The sequence below is a fragment of the Cheilinus undulatus genome, linkage group 2 (genome assembly GCF_018320785.1).
Source record: "Cheilinus undulatus linkage group 2, ASM1832078v1, whole genome shotgun sequence".
In the NCBI taxonomy this organism is placed as follows: domain Eukaryota; kingdom Metazoa; phylum Chordata; class Actinopteri; order Labriformes; family Labridae; genus Cheilinus; species Cheilinus undulatus.
The window spans coordinates 43,046,699-43,069,864 of record NC_054866.1 but is presented as its reverse complement, the minus strand read 5'-3'; the positions used below and the strand labels follow the sequence as shown (position 1 = coordinate 43,069,864).

Below are 23,166 nucleotides of genomic sequence, written 5' to 3'. Positions count from 1 at the left end.
CAATTAAACCTTCAGAGTCCATCATCAAGCAGCCTTGATGCCATTGTGAGATATCTTGTCATGTGATAGCATGAAAACAAAGCAACAGTTTGCACTGCAACCACTTTGTCCATGACTGTGATGTTCAGTTTGTGATCCATGTCAGTAGGTAAATTAGAACAGGGAATATGATCAATTTAATTTGACATGAAAATCAATTTTACATATGGGGTACAGTGTTCATATTGTACAGGACTGGCACTGATAATTTCTTTACATCTTCAGCATTTAATGGTTTTTTTGAAAAGGAAAAACACATCTTTATATTTTTACTATCTGCAAATCATTCATTTAGTAAAATAAATCACAAGCAATGTAATTTAATTATCCATATAATTGTGTTCATAAGATATTGTACTTAGGGTCAGTTAAAAATAATAATTTAAAAATGCCTGTTTATTGAACAAAAAACACCTATAGGCACTTTTGTCTCTGTGTAAAAAAAATCATACTTTATATATATATATATATATATATATATATATATGTGTGTGTGTGTGTGTGTGTGTGTGTGTGTGTGTGGGTGGGTGTGTGTGTGTGTGTGATTAAATTGCAATGATTAAAACGCTGTATTATGATTTTTTTGTGGGGTTTTTTGGAAGGTCTTGAATCTAATACAGTAAATGAAACAAACAAAAGTTTTCATTTCATAACTGATAGCAAACATGAACATAGTTAACATTTTCAAGGTTGTTTATATTGTCAAGAGAAAAGTATTGAAAAGGCGGTAAATAGCATGTGGACTTAATAGTAAAAGTAGCAGAAAATAATAGATTAGCTAGATAGATAATTGTTTTTTATGCAGAGAAGAGTACCTAAACATATCAGGCTTAACGAAAGTGAAATAAACCCACTGATACCACAAGAAAATACCGGGCTGGACTTATGAAAGAAACAAACAGGATGGAAAGATATGCTTCTTACTGAGACTGGGAAATGACTTTTACAATAAAAGATGGCTAAATAGAAATACTTGACTGAATAAATAAGACCTCTGGTGGCCTACCTTAGACATTCTCGCCTCATTAAAATGTCATGTACATCACCTTTACTGTACACTCCGATTACTTTACGGCCCCTGAAATAATGTGTAAAAATCACAACGTACCTCATATTGTAACCTGTGAATTTAATATTTTCGAGTGGATGGCAATGTTTTGTTTTTTCGTTGTTGATTTCATGTCTAGTTAAAATAGATAAATAAATTTAGTATAAAAAGCCCCCTGAAATTGTGCCTTTCATATTGTTTTAACAATGAGTCTACCAGCTCCAACTGTCAGTGAACGCACCATGTAACTACAGGAAGTAAGATTGTGGTGTGTTTTTGTCGGTCGGCTGTGTAGCGACCTCTGCTAACTACAACAACTTATGTGGAGCTAAAGTCACATCACACTGTCGAGATGGGCTCATCGACTACTTGACTCTTCAGAAATGTTTGCTGAAAAATTTCTAATGATTGGGTGTATAGTGAATAGAAAACGGCATCGCGGATGAACACTAGCTAGAACAACAGCAAGGTAACGTTCACCGTTTAAACCTTTAGCGGCTTCCAGCAGCTACACCACTATGTACGCTAATGATCTCAGCTTAATAGTTCTGTTAGTTTAATAGTTAGCATGCCATTGTTGGCTTAAGCCACATTAACAATGTGTGTGCTGCTAGTTGGCAAGCCTTGTATGTATTATTATTATGCAACACGCCCTATTTGCTTTGTTTATATGTATCCTCGTCGGCATATGTTGGTTTGAAGGGTTGGGCATCTCATTACAGCGGTGTAACCATGAATTGTGTTGATGTTCATTCAATGTGGGTTCATACTAAGTGCAACTTCATGGCATTATGCACTGATAAACAAAACTGTTGACGGCTATAGCAGGAACCTCTAGAAAACTGCTGATTTAAAAGAGTTTTGCGATGTTCCCTCTTCACTCTTCTATCTAACGGAAGGCAAGTATATTTTATTAATATGTGTTGGACTTGGAAAACAATGAAGTCAAGCTCAGCAGATTATCCCTTTAAATACTGCAGCCAAGAAACTCATCTAAAATCGATTTCTGTAAGCTGGATATACCACCCTGAGAACATTATGGTGTAAGTACACTATAAATACAGGCCTGACCTATAATATGGCTGTTTGTTGGAAGTATTATGCCTGGGTTTACATATGGTTCAAAGAAGGATATAGGGGTGACCTAAGGTAGACTTCATTCATTTCGCCACACATATAAATAGGTCTACTTTAGTCAACAGCTGGTGTTTTAATCTTTATGTCCATAAAACTGGGCTCCATGCCCATCTAATAATGCTTGCTCTATGCATTTGTGTAGGCTGAACAAGACTTGATTACAAATGGACAGCAAGGCACCCATCAATTTGCAGTCTGGTTGCCCCTTTTGCAGCTATATTAACTATCCTGTAGAAACATCAGAACTAGCAGTGTTTACATTCACTGAAAACTTTCTCAAAAGTCAAAATTTGTATAACCTGTCAACTTATAATTTCTAACTTTGCTTACCTAAGATGCACATTTTACCACATGAAGTCACCCCCTTATATAATACACGCAATAGTATGTGCATCTTTCTTCATTTAAATTCAGGTCTTCATCAAAGAAAGTTGTACATTTTAAACAGGTTTAAACAATTGTATTCACTGTTTATCTTTCCTTCTTTAGCATGCTGTTTTCACATCTGTTTGACTGTGTTTTTGTCTTTCTTTTACAGCTGAGTAGTATGCTGGACGTGGGGAAGTGGCCAGTGTTTGCCCTCCTTCCTCCCGAGGAGCTACGGCTTATCCGGCAGGCTTGTGTCTTTGGCAGCGCTGCAAACGAAGCCCTTTATGTCACGGTTAATGATGAGGTAAAACCTAGTCTGAAGTAAGGATGCCTTAATCCTCTTGTTTACGCTGGCATTTCTTGCTAAACTTGATAGACTGTCCATTCAGTGCACAATTGTGATTAGTGTTTATTCAGAACTGGACACAAAAATGCTGCAGGCCTCTCACTCTTGGACTGCTACAGGTTGCAGTTCCAGTTTCAGGGATAAGCAGATAGAATGAGGCTATCTTTAGCCATACAGGCCTAATACCCAAGCAAGCTCCATTTTTATCCCGTGGAGAGGTGTAGAGCGTGCCTCATCTTTCCACCCTCTCTCGTGTGTTTGTCCCTTTGGCCCAAACAGGTTGTTTTCAAGCTGCAAGTTGGAGGGTAAAATTATTTTGGTGAATTTCTCAAAATGTTCAGATGCATCACATTCCAACTCTCCTGTGTAAACAGTCATTACTTCAGATTGAATTACTAAATACAGCTCACAAATTCTTAGAAATCAGATGCTGAAGTGCTCTGAAAAACATAATCTCACAATTGATTACATTTTGGTGGCAGGCTCAGCTTTATTTGGGTATGAATCGCTGAAAATAACTAGGCCATTATTTAGAGAGTTGACACTAATTCTCACCTAATGTGAGGCTGTTAGGTAGGTTGTTAGTTTCTTAATTTTATATCAGCGATAAAGAGATGACTCCCAGCTGTATGAATCAGTAAACATCAGATTGATCAGGCATTTCTGTAACGTTTGTTGATATGAGTATCATTTCATCTGTGATGTTTGCTCTTCTCAGGTGTTTGCCCTGGGCACCAACTGCAGTGGCTGTCTAGGGCTTGGAGACCTTCAAAGCACTATTGAGCCGCGTAGGATTGATGTCTTGTGTGGAAAGAAGATTGTATCCCTGAGCTATGGAACAGGACCGCATGTGGTTATCGCTACTTCAGGTAATCCAGTTCAGAAAACATTTTTGTCCCTGAAGGAAGATTTCCTCAGGAGGCAGAGGAGTGTTGTATCATCAACAAGATGATGCCTGCAAATGAGTCTTACGTCACCATTAAGCTGTGTGACTGCTCGATGTACATTAAAACCAAATGTTTTAAGGTGCATTGGCCTTACTGCAGGCATTTCTTTTTCACAGTGATATTTATTTTGCTATTTCAGCAAGATACGTTAAAACAAATACATATGCAAAGTTTAAACGAGCAGAGAGAAACATTAGGAAAACCAAGGCCACACCTTTTTTGGTCAGTCATTTTTTATGGCTAAATCAGTAGTACTCAACCTTATTTTACCAAAGAGCCACATTGTCTAAAAAATACTTTATTGAGAGCCACAATACAAACCCGGAATGTAAGGTAGATAATAGATCAGTTAATCTGTAGTTGAAATGAAATGAAATAGTGGATTGGTGGATAATTATGAGGTTAAATGGGATGCAAATGTCTGTATAGTATCAGAAGAACCAATATGTCACTGATAATGAGCATATATTTATTATTTTTAATCACTGACATCAGGCCAAAACCTTGTATCTCATTTTTTCATGATTTTAAGTTGTTTTTTAAATCATATTTATAGCATTTTTATAAATTTTACATTTACATACCAGTCTTTGGCCCAACACCAGCTTTATGAAAGCTTCACCTGTCCTAAAGATTTTTTAAGACATTAGAATGTGTTGAGTTTGAGCAATGAGATGCTTTTCAAAGAAAATGATGAATTATGGTTGGCTATTTGGGTATTTATATCACACATTGGGGCATTTACTGGAGTTCTGTGGCTTTATTAACATAAAAGAGATGCTTTCTCATTTTTTCTACTCATTATTCTTTCTTTAGTTAAAGGGGAGGGGCCTCATATTGGTCTTTGCCCTGGGCCTCCAATTGACTAAAACCAGCCCTGCCTCACACCTGCAGCTCTCCAGACACATCATTTCACCCTGCCTCATTTTGGAGCTTTGGTTTAATATTTTTGCTCTTTTGACAATATCTATGATCATTAGTGCATTAAAGATCAAATAAAACACCCAAATTTGGACAACTTTCACTAGATATTAAATATTACGTTATCTCCACGTGTGATCCATGTGTGTTATAGGCTACTTGTTGATGACGTGCATTTGAATAATTGTCATAAGATATGGGTGTAAGAGAGCATCGGCAGGCATTGCTGGAGAAAAAGTTAAAGCGAGTAAATGGGAAGCTTCAATCTGAACACAAGACGGCACACCTCAATGAATGAGCTTACTGAAGACGCACCACCTGCGGACTTCCTCTGCTCTCTTCTCTTACACACGCTCCTCCTTCCATCGGTAATGGATTTGAAATAATAAACGTTTAAATTTGGAAGTTAAAGCATGTCTTCTTTGTGTGGGAAGCAGACTTCTTGATGTGACCTACCATGAATCTTTACTGATGACAGTGTTTACCTTCATAAATGTTTTTAGTTCAAGTTGGTTTTTTTTTCTTTCAAGTAAGCCTTAAAAGAGCAGGAACTGGTTACTAAAGAGCCACATGCGGCTCGAGAGCCGCGGGTTGTGTATCACTGGGCTAAATCTAGGCTTCCTTTCTGCCACAAAAATCCAGAAAATAGATGATTTATTTCCTTAAACCACTGTTATTTAAATTACAACCATCTTTTATTTAAATTCTCTGAAGACACCATGAAGGACAACCCTCATTTTCAAAGATGTACAACAGAGAAGATAAGTGAAATGAAGCTGTTTTTAGTAAACCTTAAAGGTTCAGGTGTGACCAGAGAAACGGCACCAACTTAACAAATTATCTCCCAGTCATCTTTACAAATGTCTTCATCTAAGCTTCTGACCATGACAACCTCTTGTTGCTGGATGATTCTTTAAGATTCCCTAGTGTGGCTTTTTGAAGGCTCAACAAAGGAGGTCTGCATGAGCTTTGCCTTTTAAAGGTAGCTCCTTATCTGTTGATACCTGAAGAAGAGTTTTCAAGGGATACTGCCTGCAAGCCTTTTTAGTATAGCCTCTCTATAACTTTGACAACATCTAGAAACATTTCAGACACTGATATACTTGTCCTTGATGACTTTTTCCACGTTAGAGTGAAAGAGGGTTTCATTTTGAATTGAAGCTCTTTATTGATAGGTATGATATTGTCAACAGATTACTCATTTTTTTCACATGGCTTTACTCTGAAAATCCCCAATAGTCGTCTGTTTCTTATCTGGTAATTAAATATTAACCACTGAGACAACATGAATGAAAGTTTCCCTGCTTCTGTGTAGATGGGGAGGTGTTTGCTTGGGGACATAATGGCTACAGCCAGCTGGGTAACGGGACCACCAATCATGGACTGACCCCTGCACTTGTGTCCACCAACCTCCTAAGCAAGAGAGTGACAGAAGTGGCCTGTGGCTCCCATCATACAATAGCCCTTACAACTGATGGAGAGGTAAGCTAGCATGTGCTTTGTACTGTCTTTAATTCCCTTCTGCTTCACGATAATTTATCTCTTTGTTCAGGTTTATGCATGGGGTTACAACAACTCGGGCCAAGTAGGTTCAGGCTCGACTGCCAACCAGCCAACGCCACGCCGGGTCAGCAGCTGCCTGCAGAACAAAGTAGTGGTCAACATAGCCTGCGGCCAGCTCTGCTCTATGGCTGTACTGGACAATGGAGAGGTAATGGATCACATCAATCTGTAAATGTTTAGCATGAATAAGGGAATTTGTGCTCTCACAGAGCAAACTTGTCAGCTGAAGCCCTCGATTATAGTTTAAAGCAACATAATACAAACTACCCTAAAATTAGCTGCTTTAAATGCATGTAATACCTGCTTTTGCACTTAATATTGATGATACAAGAATACCTCAAGGCATTCATGTCCTAAATTTCTAGCTTTAGACATCATGGCAGAGGAAAAGAGAATATAAATGGACGCAAAATGAACAGTTAATGACCAATAAAAAATCCTGATGAGAGAAAAAATCCAACACCAGCTATTACTCATTGGCAAATGGCTAAATTGCTGTCTAGACTGTAGGAGGTTACATTTGCTGGAGAAAAGCAATGTAACTTAAGCTACTGAAACCTGAACTTGTGTTTGGAAAGTAAGTTTTATTTTTCCAAATTTTCTCATAAATTATCCTTCCCCAAAACCAAACTAGTTCCCTAAAATTTCAAAGAAATCACTAAGGCTACTGTGAAAATCCTTAAAAATATTTTCATTTTTTTTTATCCCATAATAAGTAATCCCACATTTTCTTCTAATATTCCCCCAAGTATTTAAGTGAAAATTTGTCATAAAGTCTAAATATTCCACTAAAATTTCTAATAAAAGGCCATATAAATTCTTTGAAAATTCTGAAGAAAATGACCCAGATTTTTAAAGCAAATTCCCTCAATAAACAAAGAAAACCTCCCCCAAAACTTCCATGGAAGTACTTGAAAACTTTCAAGCAAATTCCCCTAAAATATCCAACCAAATTAGCTTGTATTTCCATGAAATTTCTTTAAAATCAAATTGCTCAAACGTTAATGGACATTCTGAACATATATCTAAAATTAATATACTAAAAATAATTAAGATGTTGTAGGAAAGCCAAAATGTAATGTCCTCATATGTACGTGCACAGTCTTTGCAGGTTAACATTGCTTTGAGGGAAAAGCTAACCCAAACAAGATGTGTGTGCGAGGAGTGGCTAATAGTTAGATCTTTTATAATAACAGTGCAGGTTATCCCTTGTGAACAGGCTACTTTTCATCACAGTTGACCCTTAATACTTTCTTGTGTCTTACAACCCCGGTTCCAAAAAGTTGGGACATTGTATTAATGTGAATAAGATCAGAGAATACAGTGATTTGTGAATCCCTTTAACTTATATTCAGTTGAATACAGCTTAACGACAAGATCTTTAATATTTAAACTGAGAAACTTTATTGTTTTTTTGAAAATGTACACGTTTGGAATTTGATGGCTCCAACACATTCCAAAAAAGTTGGGACAGGAGCACGTTGACTGCTGTGTTATATTGCCTTGTCTTCTAACATCACTCTGTAAATGTCTGGAGAATGAAGACAATAATTGCTAAAGCACTGAAAGTGGAATGTTTTCCCAGTCTTGTTTGATGTAAATCTTAAGCTGCTGAACAGTGGGGGTTTCTGTTGAGGTTGCACGATTTTGTAATAATGTGCAATTGCAATTATAATGGACATTATTGGATTGCAATTGCTATATAATCCAGAAATGGTATCTTAAGTTTATGTGGTTGGTAGTTTTGAAGTGTGTATTTCGAGACTCAAAAAAAAAAAAATTAAGTAGCATAGAAAACGACAAACAGCTTTTACAGTACTGGTTTAAAAATAACTTAATATTTTTTAACAAATAAAAGTTTTCCTTTTTAGAAAATAAAGGTACTTCTACAAAGTGCAATAGTGGCACTTTTGTAAACAAAATGGTCTTTCTGCAGGCATTTTTGCAAACCTTTCAAAAATAATTGCAGCTTTTTATGTGATTATGTAATTGCACAGCCTGAGATCGCAATTGTGATTACAGTTAGATTGTTTGCACTTGTGTCAATTGTGCAGCACTAGTTTCCATTGTACCTGCACTCTTTCACTGTGGAGCTATGCTGTTGTAACTTATGCAGAATGTTACTTGACATTATTTTGTGGAAATAACCAGGGTCATCCCTGAAAAATTCTGTCCACTTGATGGATGCATATGCTGCTCCAAAACCTGCATGTACCTCTCAGTATTGATGAGCAAGTCACCCATGCAATGAGCACTAATACCCCCCCACACCATCACAGATACTGACTGTTGAACTTTGCCTTGATATAAATCTGGATGGTCCTTTACCTCGTCAGTCCGGAGCACTCGAAGACCAGTATTTGTAAAAACAATTTGAAATGTGGACTCCTCAGACCATCGGACACTTTTACACTTTTGGTCAGCCGATCTCAGATAAGCTAGGAGCCAGAGAAGTCTGTGGTGTTTCTAGCTGTTGCTAATGGCTTTCACTTTGTATGGTAGAGTCTTATCTTACATTGAAGATGCTGTGACCTACTGATGACTAAAACAGTTCTCTGAAGTGTCCACAAGCCCTTATTTTAATAGTGAGGGGGCAAAGGTTACAGTCATTCAGTGTTAGTTTTTTTGGTCTTGCCCCTTACAGAGATTTCTCCAGATTTTTTGATATTGCAGGCTATAGATGGTGAAATCACCTGTATCTGTACCCTGAGGAACATTGTTCAGAAACTGTTCATAAAATTTGCCCATGCAGTCTTTCAAAAAGAAAAGAACCTTACACATTTCTTGATTGTGAATGACTGAGCCTATCAAGAGTGATTATTTCATGCTCAACTATGCTACCGTCACCTGTGGTGTCAGTGAAATCGCTTACCTGTGTGATACAGGTGTTTTTGAGAATTCCAAACGTTCCATGTCTGTTTTTAATGCTGCCCCAACCTTTTTGGAATATGTTGCAAGCATTAACTTCAGAATATGTCTACTGCACATATATATCAAAAAACTACCCTTTATCAGTTTGAATATTAAATATTATGTCATTGAACTATATTCAATTGAAAATAGGTTGCTATATTGTGAAAATTAATTTCTTTATGCAACAAGAAAGTCAATTTAATTGGTTATAAGCAAACATGAAACCACTGGTTGATTTAAGATGAATTTGTACCTTGTTTATAGATCTATGGTTGGGGCTACAATTGCAATGGACAACTAGGTTTGGGCAACAATGGAAACCAGCAGACCCCATGTAGGATCGCTGCTCTTCAAGGTGTCAACATCGTCCAGGTAAGAGACTGCTGTAAGACTTCTCAAAAAGCAATTTTTGTTCATATGTTACAGGAAATATTCAGCTCAATACCCCTCTTCCTTGTGTTTACAGGTTTCCTGTGGATATGCTCATACATTGGCACTTACAGATGAGGGGTTTGTTTACGCCTGGGGAGCCAACTCGTACGGGCAGCTGGGGACAGGAAATAAGAGTAACCAAGCTCTCCCGACTCTGATAAACACAGACAAGGAGAGGTAAGTACTTTGTGTTTATGCCAGCCTCAGTAAGCAGCAGCACCTCTCCGCTATCAGGCAGGTCACTTAAGGCTGTGTGGCAAGATCCTGAGAAAGGAAGTTTTTTAGGTGGTGAATTTCTTAAAAGCCATTTTTGGTTTATCATCACGAACTAATAAAACATTGACTGAGTCTGTAGAGAAATATTTAGATCCAAGGAGAAGCTGACTGTGGAAATCTGCCTCTTTTTTATGAGAGAGTGGCATTTTTCTCTTTATCAGCCATATTACAGCACACAGTCTACGTGAGAGGACTGTTCATTTGTAGTATTTAATGTTTAATTCTGTTTTCGTCACTAGGATGGTGGAGGTGGCTGCGTGTCACACTAGCCACACGTCAGCTGCCAAGACCCAGAGTGGGCAGGTTCTGATGTGGGGTCAGTGTCGGGGTCAGGCTGTTGCCAGCCCCCACCTTACCCATTTCAGCAGCACTGACGATGTGTTTGCATGCTTCGCTACACCGGCTGTCACGTGGCACCTCCTCTCAGTGGGTAAGACTGTGACAGGAATAAAAAGATTTCATTTAGAGAAGAAAGGTTTGGGAATTCAGCCTGAATCATAATATTTTGTTTTACTTATAACTAGAGAGAGGTCAATGTATCATGATGTGAACAAGGTCTGTTGTGGGTTCAAATTCCAAGAATTGGCCTAAGAAACAAACAGGAAACCCTGTTTCCTGTCAACGTCAAACAATCATATTTTTAAAGATTGATCTCGAGTCGCAAAACTGAGGAGCAAAAACATGCTGCTTTAAGAGCTTAACAGTCTGTTTGCACTTTGTTTTATAAAGTTAATATATCATCTCTCTGAAAATCAGCAAACTAACAAGCCACTGAAAAATTCGGGGCACTAGTGAATACATCTCAGTCAGCTGTTGCCAAACTCCACTGCCAAGAGGACAAAAAGATACTCCAATTCTATCTATACATACCTTCACTTTTTGAGGATAACTAGAAAATGCAATACTACAGCTTATAAAAGCCTTATTTATTTGTATATTCATTAAAAAATACTGTTGATCCTTCCCATAGGCCTGATACTGTCTTTACATTGGAATGCTGCAGTTTTTAGGAGACTTTGAACCATATTTACCCAGCGTTAAGGCCCTCCCACCATCAAAGACAAACATAGTGTCATTTTTCTTTACTATGATAAATTTAAACTAAATTAATAATCTCTTTTTTTTACTTTCCATTTGACAATAAGTGTTGTCTCTCAGTCAGCTGGTAGAGCCCTGGGAACAGTTTTATATAAAGTTAAACTCTGTGATAACCTTGGATTTCAAATTTCAGACTTAAACACAACTCTTTAATTCATGCGTGTGTCCAGTGTCTGACTATGCTTGTGGTGTTTCAGGAACACTGACGTTGTAATTCTGTACATCACAGAGCTATTAGGGCCTTCCTAGGGGTTAAGAAATTCACATCAGTCCTGGCTATGAGTGGAGATATAGGATGGGAGTCTTCAAACATCAGACCCAAATGTGAAATGTTGTGGCTTTGGACGTGGCTTGTAAAGATGTCTGATGATAGACTCACTCAGAAGTTTTTAATTGGGATACTTTCATTGTCTTCCCTTGGCCAGTGAGTTAAAATCTGTATTTTAAGATATTCGGGACATTAAGAGTACTATGTTTGTTATGCATGGGCAAAAATGGTCTGCTGATATATGGTGTGAACCAAAACTATGAACGAATTGTCTTATGAAGAATAGTTAAAATGCAGAGTCTTATGTTAAATGCAGTATCGCTGAAAAATGAAGATCCTTACATGTGCAGAAACACTCAGGAACTTTACCTTCAGCTGTAGACCTGCAGGCTTAATTCCACTCCAGAGGGGGACAGAGTATGCATGTTCTGCTACTTTGGGGAAAAAAAGAACGAGATTTTTTTTTTTAAATGTCCAATTTAAGGGGTTTACTTTAAAAAATATCTTTGATTAATGCTGACTTTTTTGGTTGGAGGGTTATATAAAACTAAGTTTTTGTGTCAGAAAAGGAGCCTTTGCAGTAGTAGTCTCTAAAGCCTGGGAGAAAAGGCAGAATGTATCATTTATTACTGTGCCCGGAAAAGATCATGCAACTTTGTAATTGCTTGTAATGAACTGATTATTTTGTAAAACACTGCAATGGTATTTCTGGTGTCTTATACACCCGTAAGGGTCGAGCCCCTTTTGCGCATGATATGCAAATTAAGTAAAATCAATCAATCAATTAGGGCTGGGCAATTAAAAGAAATAAAGATGAAACATGCCTTACTGCAATTTTCAAATCACAGAAGATGCATTAAGTCTCTTACCTGAAACATGTTTTAAAATATGTTATAATGTGTTATGATCTACACATCAGGCAAACCTTCAAGTGTCTTTTTTTTCAGTTTCAGTTTGCAAAAAAACTTTCCTTGTATTGTTTGCCTTGTTAAAAATGAGACATAAAATCATCATTCCTTTCAATCCAAAAGTTCATGCTGAATTTGGTGGAGTTCAAATAATTGCAATGACTTTTTTTTTAATTGTTCAGCCTTAGTTAAGTCTACCAAGTACTGTGTTTGTTATTATATTGAATGAGTAATTGCTCATTTGTCAAGAAATACATAAGATGAGGAACTTGGAATATAATCGCATGCTACATCACAATTCCAATAGTGGGTAAAAAGAAATCACAATTAGATTATTTTCTCAAATCGTTAAGACTTACGATCACATAATCAATCAATGAATCTCTTTACTTTGGCAGATGGTGATGACTACCTGACCGTGGCCCAGTCGTTGAAGAAAGAGTTTGACAGCCCGGAGATTTCAGACCTGAAGTTCCTGGTTGATGGGAAGTGTATCCATGTTCACAAAGCCCTTCTGAAAATCAGGTACAGAAATCAAGGATGCAACAAGCCAAACTCAAATGTTCATCTGGTGCTTTTAAAGTACTTCGAAAATTAATAGATGTTGGTAAAAAAAAAAAAAAAGCATTAAAAAGGGGTCTAGATGAAAGAAAACAACAACAGTTCCCATTCAGACACATGCAGTTTTTGGTACCTGCTTTTTATTTAGCTGTAAAATGTGAACCCTTAAAGCTATACTAGTTTGTCTTATTTGGTCTGGAATAAACAAATTCACTCATTTGGGTGCATAGTAACAAAAAACAAATGTATACATGACAAACCTTGTAAGGGAAACACTCGGTCTCTTTGATTTATTTTCAGGCAGACTACTTCTCCTTGCTGTCTGTCATTTTGGTCACATGAGTTTATTTCTCACATTCAGAGTGCTTTGTCATGAGTAATGATGGCGCCTGGTTAACCATACTGATATATTCAGGGTAACAGCAATGTACTTTAAAATCACAGAATTGTGTAAATGCTACTTATAAGAAAATATAATAAAAAGGAACTGTGCGGTTAAATGTGCAGCCACCATGAGTAAAAACACACTAAGCCAGCTCTATGATAATGAGGTATACATGCTGAAAGCTGTGCTGCCTATATTTAAACATCAGTGGGACAGTGTTTCCTCATCTTTCCTGTTAATGTCTCAGGGAAGCAAAGGCAGACCTATTGTTTTCCGCTTTTCTTTTTATAACCACACACAGACACAAAGTATCTGCATTCCAGCCCCCTGCTCTTTGCACTGTCAGTAGGACGGAGCCAGACTGTCTGCGACATTAACCTTCACATGCAAATGATGTGTTTAAGATGCACTCAGAATTAAACCGCCTGTTTTTTTAGCCACTTCCTGAGAAGAAATGTTGAAGGGACTGTGCTCAGAGGCAGCACGGATAAGCATTGGGGGAAAGTTAAAGGAAAAAGGTAATGAGTATTTATAATGCCCCTTAAGGGACAATTATGGAAGAAGTCTGAAGGCTACACTAGTCGGCAGAGTGCCTCTGTTTTGCTTCAGGAATGGACTAGAGTGAATCTTAAGTAAGTTCAGGAGAATAGATGAATATATTTTATCTTTACTTTGACACAATACTGTTGTAACATTCATGTGAGTTAAAGAAGACCCAAGGCTGTACACCTTTCTGATTTTATGTCTCGAATAGAAAGAGCACAAATTACATCAAAATCAAATCAGTTGAGAGTACACATGGTGGCAAACACTTGGGACACACTGTACTTACACAATAAGTGAATCTCAGCAGCACCCTTGTCAGTTTTGCCTTGACACCTCGAATCAAAAACCTTTTTGACTCTGAAGATACAGCGCGCACCTAAATGTTAGTCCTCTGCACCTGATTAAATAGCAAAAAGGGACTCATGTGCTCCATTTACTTTGGATTTGCCTGTGGGAAAGAACACAATGAAACCTAAAATTCTGTGCTAATATTTGTTAACTCTGTATGTACTCTATATCGGTGAGTATCCATATTTAAGTACTTGTATTTGTACGCGCTGTGGAAAAAAGGGGTGCCAGTGCATCTCTAGTCATTTGTGAAGATAAATTGAAAGAATCACCAGCCTATACGTGTCAAAACTTTGTTTACAATGTCCTACAAAGCCTCTGTTACTATTTTCCAATTAGAAAAAAGTGCAGAAAAAATTGCTTGGACTGTAAAAAAAGAAAATGACTACTCCTAATTACAGAGCTGCTGATTCGTACAGATTAATATTACCTGTAGATGTCTGTGGGTGCTGAAATATGATAAGGTAATTTGCCTTGGAATTTTTCTTTTCAAATTATAGACATAAGTTCTGGTTGCATGGGAATAGTATTACCTGTAAACCTCTGATGATTTATGAAATACCCCCCTGTCATCAGTGTTAGGTGTAAAGTCTCTGATGTACTTAAATCTAATGTCATTTATGAAGGAAAACATGAAGGTGCAGCATGGCTGCAACAATGAAAATGCACAATGAAGTTTTTATTTCTTAAGTTCATACAAACAAAACAATTTTTCTACAGATGACATTTCCTACATGTGTCTTATATAATCTTATATAACCAGAGTTTCCAGTAGATGGCATGTGCAATTTGAATGTTAAGTTACCCGATTCAAATTGTAAATCATGTTATCCATGAAATGTACAGCTTAATAATACTGATGTAAGATCAGACAGCTGCAAAGAGAAGCTGTGCATGTCAAGAGAGCAGCAGCAAGCACACGCACATTTAGAGAGTACATTTAAACAATCTTCTACACAGCCTTATTTACTTTTGATCAGAAAAAGGAGCAGAAAAAGTAAATGACAGACATGGTCAGTTCACACGGCATTAAAAAAACAGATATCCTGCAAGATTGTTGCAAATTACCAGGGGTCTTTGGGTAAAACTTATCCCATGCGAATGGGCTATGGTCTATTCACATGGGATTGAAACACAGACATCCTCTGTAATTGTCACAAATCCTCAGAGGTCCCCAGGTTGTAGTCATCCAATGTGAATAAGGCTTTAGAAGTAATGTTCAGCATTTCCACAGCAATAATAAACATGTTATACCAGTTTCAGGGGCTTTTTCATGGTGGCCGCCATGATAAGATACAATAGTTACAACTATGAAAATTAAGGATTTCTCTGGCTTTGAAAACTGTTTGAGATATTTGTGATAATGTAAGTATTCAGCTGGAAATGTCAGTTTTATAGGAGTAGTAATTTTTGAATTAATGTAGATATTTCAGTGCTTAAATTCTATACTTTAATTCTTGATTTTGACTAAATAATACCAGCACGCACCATGTGTATAGGCTAACATGTTCTAAGTCACTGCTGTGCTATCTTTAACTCTGTCATGTAAGTGGCCTGCTCCTCTCCTCCTCTCTCCAGGTGTGAACATTTCCGAGCGCTGCTGAATGAAACAGACGAAGACACCATAGAGATCCACCAGTTCTCATACTTGGTGTACCGGGCCTTTCTGGAGTATCTCTACACAGACACTATCAACCTGCCACCAGAGGATGCTATTGGTAAGCTCTCACAGGGACTACAGTGAGAGCACTGAGGCAAGCCTGTGCAGAAGTCCTGAACACCTGTGTGCTGTTCTTTTGTTTTCAGGGCTGCTAGACTTGGCCACGTTCTACCGAGAGACACGGCTGAAGAGGCTGTGCCAGGAAACCATCAAGAGGGGCATTTCTGAGGAGAACGCCATCACTCTGCTCTCTGCTGCTGTCAAGTATGAGGCGCGGGTAAGCTTATAGCCCTGGCACACAGTCAAACACCATGGTGGCGGGGGCCTTCTCAGTAGCTAGTCAGTTGTACTCCTCAGCACTCATCAGACAGACCTCTTCATTTTTAGGATCTGGAGGAGTTCTGCTTCAAGTTTTGTGTCAACCACCTCACAGCTGTCACACAGACCCAGGCCTTTGCAGACATGGACCACGATCTGCTCAAGAACTTCATTAGCAAAGCCAGCCGCTACGGGGCCTTCAAAAACTGACTAGAACGCCCCTGTGGGGATGGATGCAACACAGTAAGGGTTAAACTCACTGAGGTCCTGAGAGATGACCCTAGACCAAAGTAAACACCAGGCTGTTCAGCTCTTCAAAGGCTTTTCGCTGCGGATGTTAGCACTGGAGAGGCAAATGGTTTCAGGTTACGCCCTCTAACTGATGCTTCTGTGTTACTGGCCAAACACACAGTCTATGTTGGTGGTTATTGGGTTACATCACTCTGTCAGTCACTAGCAGACGCACAGAAGTTGAACAGAAAGATGTGCCACAGTCACTCTGTTTCTGTCAACTTTGTTACTCACAAACCACTCTCTCACTGATTTGTTTGTTTGTGCAAATGTACCAAACAGATGGAGGATAGCAGCTACTGTTACAATAACAACCAGCTCAGACAGAATGCCACAAAACGCAGAACACTTTTGATTTTATTGCAATAGATGCAGTTGGCATCAGGGGGAACTAGAAATGTCCCCATCTGCTTTGAGCTGAGATGCAGTAACGACCCAACATAGAACATTACAGCTTGTTAACATCAGCACTGGAGTGTAAAATCTGCGTAATTGCAGCGATGCAAGCTGGGGCAAATGATTCCTTACCCCCATGGGATGCCAACGATGCTGACTGTATCTGTTTAAGGCTCATTTCATGAAGGCATTATTAATTTTAACACATTGCCTGTTAGTGAAACAATTCATCAATGCCTGCATTAACCTGGAGTTCGCTGCATCTGTGAAGTCATAGGGCTGCTATGGTTTGACTTACTTTTGCAAAAAAACAACCCAGTTTTTTAAGTAGTGAATTATTTTTTTACTGTTATTGTCTTCTGTTACAATGACCATTAAGTAACGAAAATAGAAGTTTATTTCCTTTCTGTTTAGCTCAAACACACACTTAGGTATAATTTCACAAAACTACAGTATCATAATATGGTAGAATTAGATACCAAAGATATGAAAATGTAATAAAATTATAAACACAGTCACAATAAAGCTAAAGAAAGAGATCAGCCCGAAACAAGTCAGCAATGCATCCCTAAAGATTGTATTTTTTACTGTGACGCCTTCAATCTTTCTGCATTGAGAAGTATATTTTAAGGAAATAGAGAGCTGCAGAGATGACATATTTCTGTAGGCCCAGGAGTTAGCACTGCAAAGGTTCCATTAACAAAAAGCTTGTTGTTATTATCAATGAGTTTCTGCATTATTGATGACACTAAGCTCTGTGGTGAAAAACATCATGGCACTTATGGCCGTTTCAGACTGGTAGCATGGCAGTTGTGTGATACCTGTGTCATGGCTTGATTGTCTTTTCAGAGTGCATGCTATCATTTCAGGGCTTTCAGACTGCCTGCTTGACTGCCACATCTCACGTCGAGAATCTAGAGAAAAGGAAGCTTGTCTCTTTAGTCTCTTGGCTGAAATAGACAGGGACATGATAGTATATAGCATATTTATCTTGTTTTAGCATGACCAAATCAGAACAATATATTTGCAATTAGGGATACATGATATTATAAGCATGAAATCATTATTGACAGATATCAGCTTAAAACATGGCAGATATGAAAATTTTTACAATTTGACTGTGGTTAGCTTTGCTCTCAGTGTGCAGGAATTAAACACTAAACATGAAAAAAAAAGACGAAAAATAGAAGATTAGAATATGTGCACGCTCTTGTAGGGTATTTTAACCAGTATATACAAGCCTGTGTGCAATAATGGATGTAGCTGCGAGGTGTGCACAGGTTGCAAGAATAACATGAATTGTATAGATTCTATTAAAATGATAAAAAAATATGCAATAATATGGCAGTTATATGAGGTACATAAATACATTTAACATAACTGACAATAATTCGTGCAAATGTGCATGTGTTTCCACATCAGTAGAATATGTCACAGAAAGGATAAACGCATAATTTTTACATGTGGTTTGTGCTTTTCAAAGTAAAAGCCTGCTTTGGCATGCACGGGGAGAAACCGAACTCACCTTGTTTGCGAATAATTTCTTCATTCAGATTTTTATCTGGCTCAGTTATACAGTGAATCATTGATTCTGGAGGGAGAGAGATGTATTGAGGTAAAACTTGTGCAGACAGAGCAGTGATTGCATGAAAATGCAGCCGAAGTAACACTTAATGTATGTGCCTGCTATGAAAGCTGTGATGGCACAAGCTAAAGCTTGCACGTGCTGCAGCCGTCATGCAGCACCCAGTCTGAAACAGGTCTTCATCTTCATAAATGAACACTATTTTCAAATTCTTAGGCAGGGATGCTATTGGCAAAAGTAAAGAGCTGATGTTAGGCTATACAGAAACGACACCATCATCAACTGACTTCATGTCACCACCACAAAGCTTCTAACTTTAATGTTGCACTCATACCTCTTCTATAAAAAGCTTCATTCTCAGAGTCACAAATTTGAACATCTGAGTCAGAGTAGTTTAGGCTCAAAATACACCCTGAGTAATGGGTGGACTAGCTGAGTTGACATGTTTGGCATCATGACAGAACCCAGACAAACTTTGTAGTCCAAGTTAGCCGCTTAATAGCAGTAAATAAGACTGGAAAAGCTTCAAAATCTACAATTAGACACTTCCAGATGTATTTTATGTTGTAGAAAAGAAAAAAAATCTCTGTGTTTGTGTTTACCACAGGCCTTATTTTGATTATCTCACTGAAAACCCATTAAAAACCCCATAAAGTGTGCTAGTTTAGCTCAGTTGGTAGAGCAGATACCCATATACAGAGGCTGGAGTCCTGAACTCACTGGTTGTGGGATTGATTGTCAGTCAAAGCGCTGTTAAGTGCATTTCTTTCCTCACTCTCTCTCCCTGTATTTCCTGTTTTCCTATCTAAATAAAGGCAAACAATCCCAGTAGATCATCTAAAAAAACTCATAAGACACAAGACAATGGAACCAGAAGTGCTAACATGCTAATTCATTCCTGGGTTTAAGGACTAATCACTCACTGCAGTACTCTACATGTAAGCTGTCCTTTAGTTTTAGAAAACAGCACCTTGACACCTTTTTTTAACCAACAATTCTGTTTTATCTGAGCAGTGATGATATTTGTACTTTTTCATAACCTAATGTTTTATTTTTAGTTCTTCACATTTGCCATCCAGACATGTCACTGTTTAATGTTGGTGTTCACTAACATTTGCACTGTTTTAATGTAGGCAGTCCCTGCTGCCACCATCAGCTGAGTGATAGAAAATGATGGAGTTTGTTACTCTTAATGAGACGTTGGGACATCCTTTTGCGTGTTTACTTGACAGATTAACCCCGTCTGAGCAGCTGGTGTCTACTAACACAAGTGTTACATTGATTCCTGTGTAGCCTGTTGATGTTAAACTGTAAGTGCAGCTGATTATACAGTTGTGTCATTGCAGTTTGGAATGTTTACAAATGTTTGTTTGTTGTTTTTTTTTCTCCAATTGTTTATATGTTGGCAGCAATCTTGTGGTTCTTTTTACAAGCGTTTCTTTATATGTCTCCCTGGTGGCACCTTGTGTTAGTGAAATCGTGCTGGCTTAGCGTACTTGCCAACCAGCTGTGTTGAACTAAGCCCAAGTCTCATATAAGACCACGAGGTCTTTAAATGTAGTGACCAGAGGATTCCATATTAAATTCCTAAATGCATCCAAATAGGATGTAGCTAAATGCTTCTATTTTAACAAGCCAATTATTGTATTATTCTTTTTTCTTTTTTTTTTTGAACATTTTGATAATTACTACAAATGCCTGTGTTTTCATTTTGTACAGAAAATGCTGTAAGCTGCTAGCACTGGCGTTGATGGTAACATTTGATAATCTAAACTATATTAAAATCAATAACTACAACAATGTTGTCTCTGTGTCATTGCTGTTGGCATTGGTGGTGTCTTGTGCAACAATTGTTATGCAGTGGTGCAAGAATTGATGATTTAAGAACTTAAAAAGATATTTTATCCAATATTTACTGTTACAAGCTTTAACCATAAACTCTAAACTAGTTGGAAGTGTTTTACCTCCAGCTGCTCGGCAGCCATCAGGGGGCGATGTGCTGCACTTGAGATCTTTTCAAATGTGTATTTCAACTTCAGAGCCTATAAGGAACCAAAGGTAAATGCTGAGGCTTTCAAACCTTCCTTAAAAAATATTACCTTACCTTTCTTTTCAGTTTTAATGCATTTTTTTAAATATTACCCAAAAATATTGAATAAAAATGGCTGAAATGCCTGTGTAGTCAGTGAATAGCAAGAAGAACAAACCTGTAAGTAGCAGGTTTCATTTAATGCTTGTAATAATATTTGTGTTATGTAATGTACACTGGAAATGAAGACAATTCTTGGAACCATTTCAATGAAATGCAATCCCACACACGTTTTCACAATGTTATTGCCACAGCGATATGAGCTTTCACATTTAACACACTGAAAAAGTGCAGATCTTTCACAACAAACAGGCGTGCTTTATACCTCTCCATCCAACACTTAGCATTAGAATTGGTGATGTGAGGCTAGCATGTAGCTGCTCAGCTATGGAAACCCATTCCAGGAAGCTCCCATCGCACTTTTTGAGCTTACATTAATGACAGAGGAAGTTCAGAACTCTTATATGGAATCAGCAGAGTGTTCGCAACTTTTATGCATCATGCTCCTTAGCAGTTGTTGAGTCTTTTCTCTGATCACATAGTCTTCATCTTCATGGCTGAGTTGCTGTTGTTCCTAAACGCTTCCACTTTCTACTAAAACCACTTACAGTTGACATCCATCACAGTACCATGCTTGAAGTCTCAAAGCTCTTCAGAATGACTTACTTTCTATAGGCACTGTACCATTGACCACTATGTGGAGCTGCAGCACCAGGCAATTTAATTTTTTCCATCTCCTTAAAACAACATGTTTACGTTGCCTGTATTCTAAACTGTAGGGTTTTGTCTCTTTGGGCCCTGATACAGCACAGGGATACTACTCAAATTAATAAAACCAGGAAAGTCCACACTACATTACTTTAGTGATGTTTACATACAGGTATACAGGAGAACTGTCCTTACACCACAGCTAAAATGAAAGTCTACACAGGTACAGACAGTTTTATGTTTTTGTTTGTATTTGGCTGAACAACACTGTTGCTCGGGAAGTGACGGGCAAGAAATTCTTCATGATTAAGAATGATTAAGCACTCAATGATTGTATCAGTATCAGCAGTCACTGTGAGTCAGTGTGATGCCAGCTAGATGACAGTCATGATTTCACCATATTAACTCCATATTTAACAGCAGGATAAGGGTAAGTCTGTTTGGTACTATTGTGTTCCCTAAAGGCACAGTGGACCATCTAACTATCCCCCTTTGCTCCTCTGCGTTTTTTTCTCAGATGAGATTCTGCAGAAGTATCACCCAGGCTTGTCTCCTCAACAGTTAGAGCATCTAGTTGAACAGCAAGTTTCCTTCATTAAAAATAGAATAAAATAAAACTTGCTATAACACTTATTGATGATAACTGAGACTGTCAACTTCTCTATAGAGAACAGAAGTAAGATGAGGTGTGATGCCAACTGAAAGTTATGTCTAAACCTTCCTCAAGTCTCATATTAAAGTCCACCTTACTGTGTTCCTCTCAGTGCTAGAGGCCTTAAAAGTGTAGAATTTATAATGAGGGTGTCAGTCAAGTTGAAACAACATTAAATGAGTGAAGTTGTTTTAATGGCTGACACAAGTGCAACGGTTTAACAGGAGGAAGAGTAAACAGCTGCCAACGGTAACTGGCCCTCTGCTGAGTAACACCCCACAACTGAAATAAAACTGTAGTCTAATTATGGATTCATTTGGTCACAGTGCAGCTTTTTCACTTCCCCGTAAAGATATGGTGATGATGGTGTTTTGGTTAATTTTTTTCAGCACTGTGAGGACAGACACAGAGGTGACAGGTTTGTGTGGGACCATTCTTAGCCTAGCCTGCAGCCCGGCTCATTTGCCCCGCTTCCGCCTTCTCGCACAATGCCGTCTCTTCCTCCTCCTCCCCTGGCTGTAGGTATCGTGCTGATCTGCGTCCTTCTCCTTTCAGTCTCCAAGTCTCCATCAGGAAAGATGTAAACTCCCTGGGCACGCTTTCAGTTCTAGTGTAAGTGTAGGGCTTTGTTTTACTGCTAGTGATGGATCGCCGGGCTGCTGCGTTCGTACACGCCGCCCCATGCTATCTCAATAGGTAGCATTCAGTGGCATTCAGTGGCAGTGTTACTGGCAGTTTCTGTTAGCTTTTAAGCCAGCCAGGAGTTGTAGTTGAGACTGAGGTTTTTTTTTTTTTTTTTTTTTTTTTTCCACCTTTTCACCCAACCCTACTAACACAACCACATCCTATTGGCACAAAAAGTTTTGGCTGCAATAATAAGTCTCTTCTCTTTTTGAGTTTCAAGCTCCTGTATCTATGAAACCAGTAAACAAACATCAGTCTGCTTGTCTTTATTTCAGTAATAACTAAAATACCACTCTGCAGCTATTCAAGCATGCAGTTTAGCTCGTCTTACCCTCGGGACAAAATTAAAATCAGCGTTTAACAGCCTGCTTGCTCAAGATGACAGTTTGCAGTGAAGCATGATGAAGCTGGAAAGTGAAACCTTCTGCAGGGTTATTTCTAACCACTGGGAATTACTTAATTCATATAAACTGAGTTTAATCCAGAAAAGGGGAACGGCGGCCAGCTGGGGGTTTGAAATTCCAAACATGGAGTTTGGCCTGGTGGTTACAGGAAACTGGACGACCCTGTTCATGTTGGTTTTCAATGAAGCAGAGCTTAACTTAAGACTGGTGGTTTAGGGTGCATACCGTTTACTTACATGCAACACTGAGGGCTGATTTTAAGGCAAAGATACTG

At 38.2% G+C, this 23,166-nt stretch overlaps 1 protein-coding gene across 1 annotated transcript; it reads left to right on the top strand.

Annotated features, from left to right (window-relative positions):
- Positions 1–1,350: 1,350 nt before the first annotated feature.
- rcbtb2 (regulator of chromosome condensation (RCC1) and BTB (POZ) domain containing protein 2) lies at positions 1,351–19,740 on the top strand. Its single transcript, XM_041805704.1, has 12 exons — positions 1,351–1,556; positions 2,763–2,897; positions 3,658–3,808; positions 6,123–6,289; positions 6,360–6,518; positions 9,548–9,655; positions 9,750–9,892; positions 10,231–10,421; positions 12,664–12,790; positions 15,684–15,823; positions 15,912–16,042; positions 16,153–19,740. The coding sequence occupies exons 2-12, from the start codon at positions 2,772–2,774 to the stop codon at positions 16,291–16,293; spliced, it is 1,584 nt and encodes a 527-aa protein (XP_041661638.1). The 5' UTR covers positions 1,351–1,556; positions 2,763–2,771; the 3' UTR covers positions 16,294–19,740.
- Positions 19,741–23,166: the final 3,426 nt, after the last annotated feature.

Excerpts from the sequence above, each read along its gene's own strand:
- rcbtb2 (XM_041805704.1), top strand. The coding sequence starts at position 2,772 with ATGCTGGACGTGGGGAAGTGGCCAGTGTTTGCCCTCCTTCCTCCCGAG. Across the intron at positions 3,809-6,122 it reads TGTGGTTATCGCTACTTCAG|ATGGGGAGGTGTTTGCTTGG; the intron begins GTAATCCAGTTC and ends GCTTCTGTGTAG. Across the intron at positions 10,422-12,663 it reads GTGGCACCTCCTCTCAGTGG|ATGGTGATGACTACCTGACC; the intron begins GTAAGACTGTGA and ends TTACTTTGGCAG.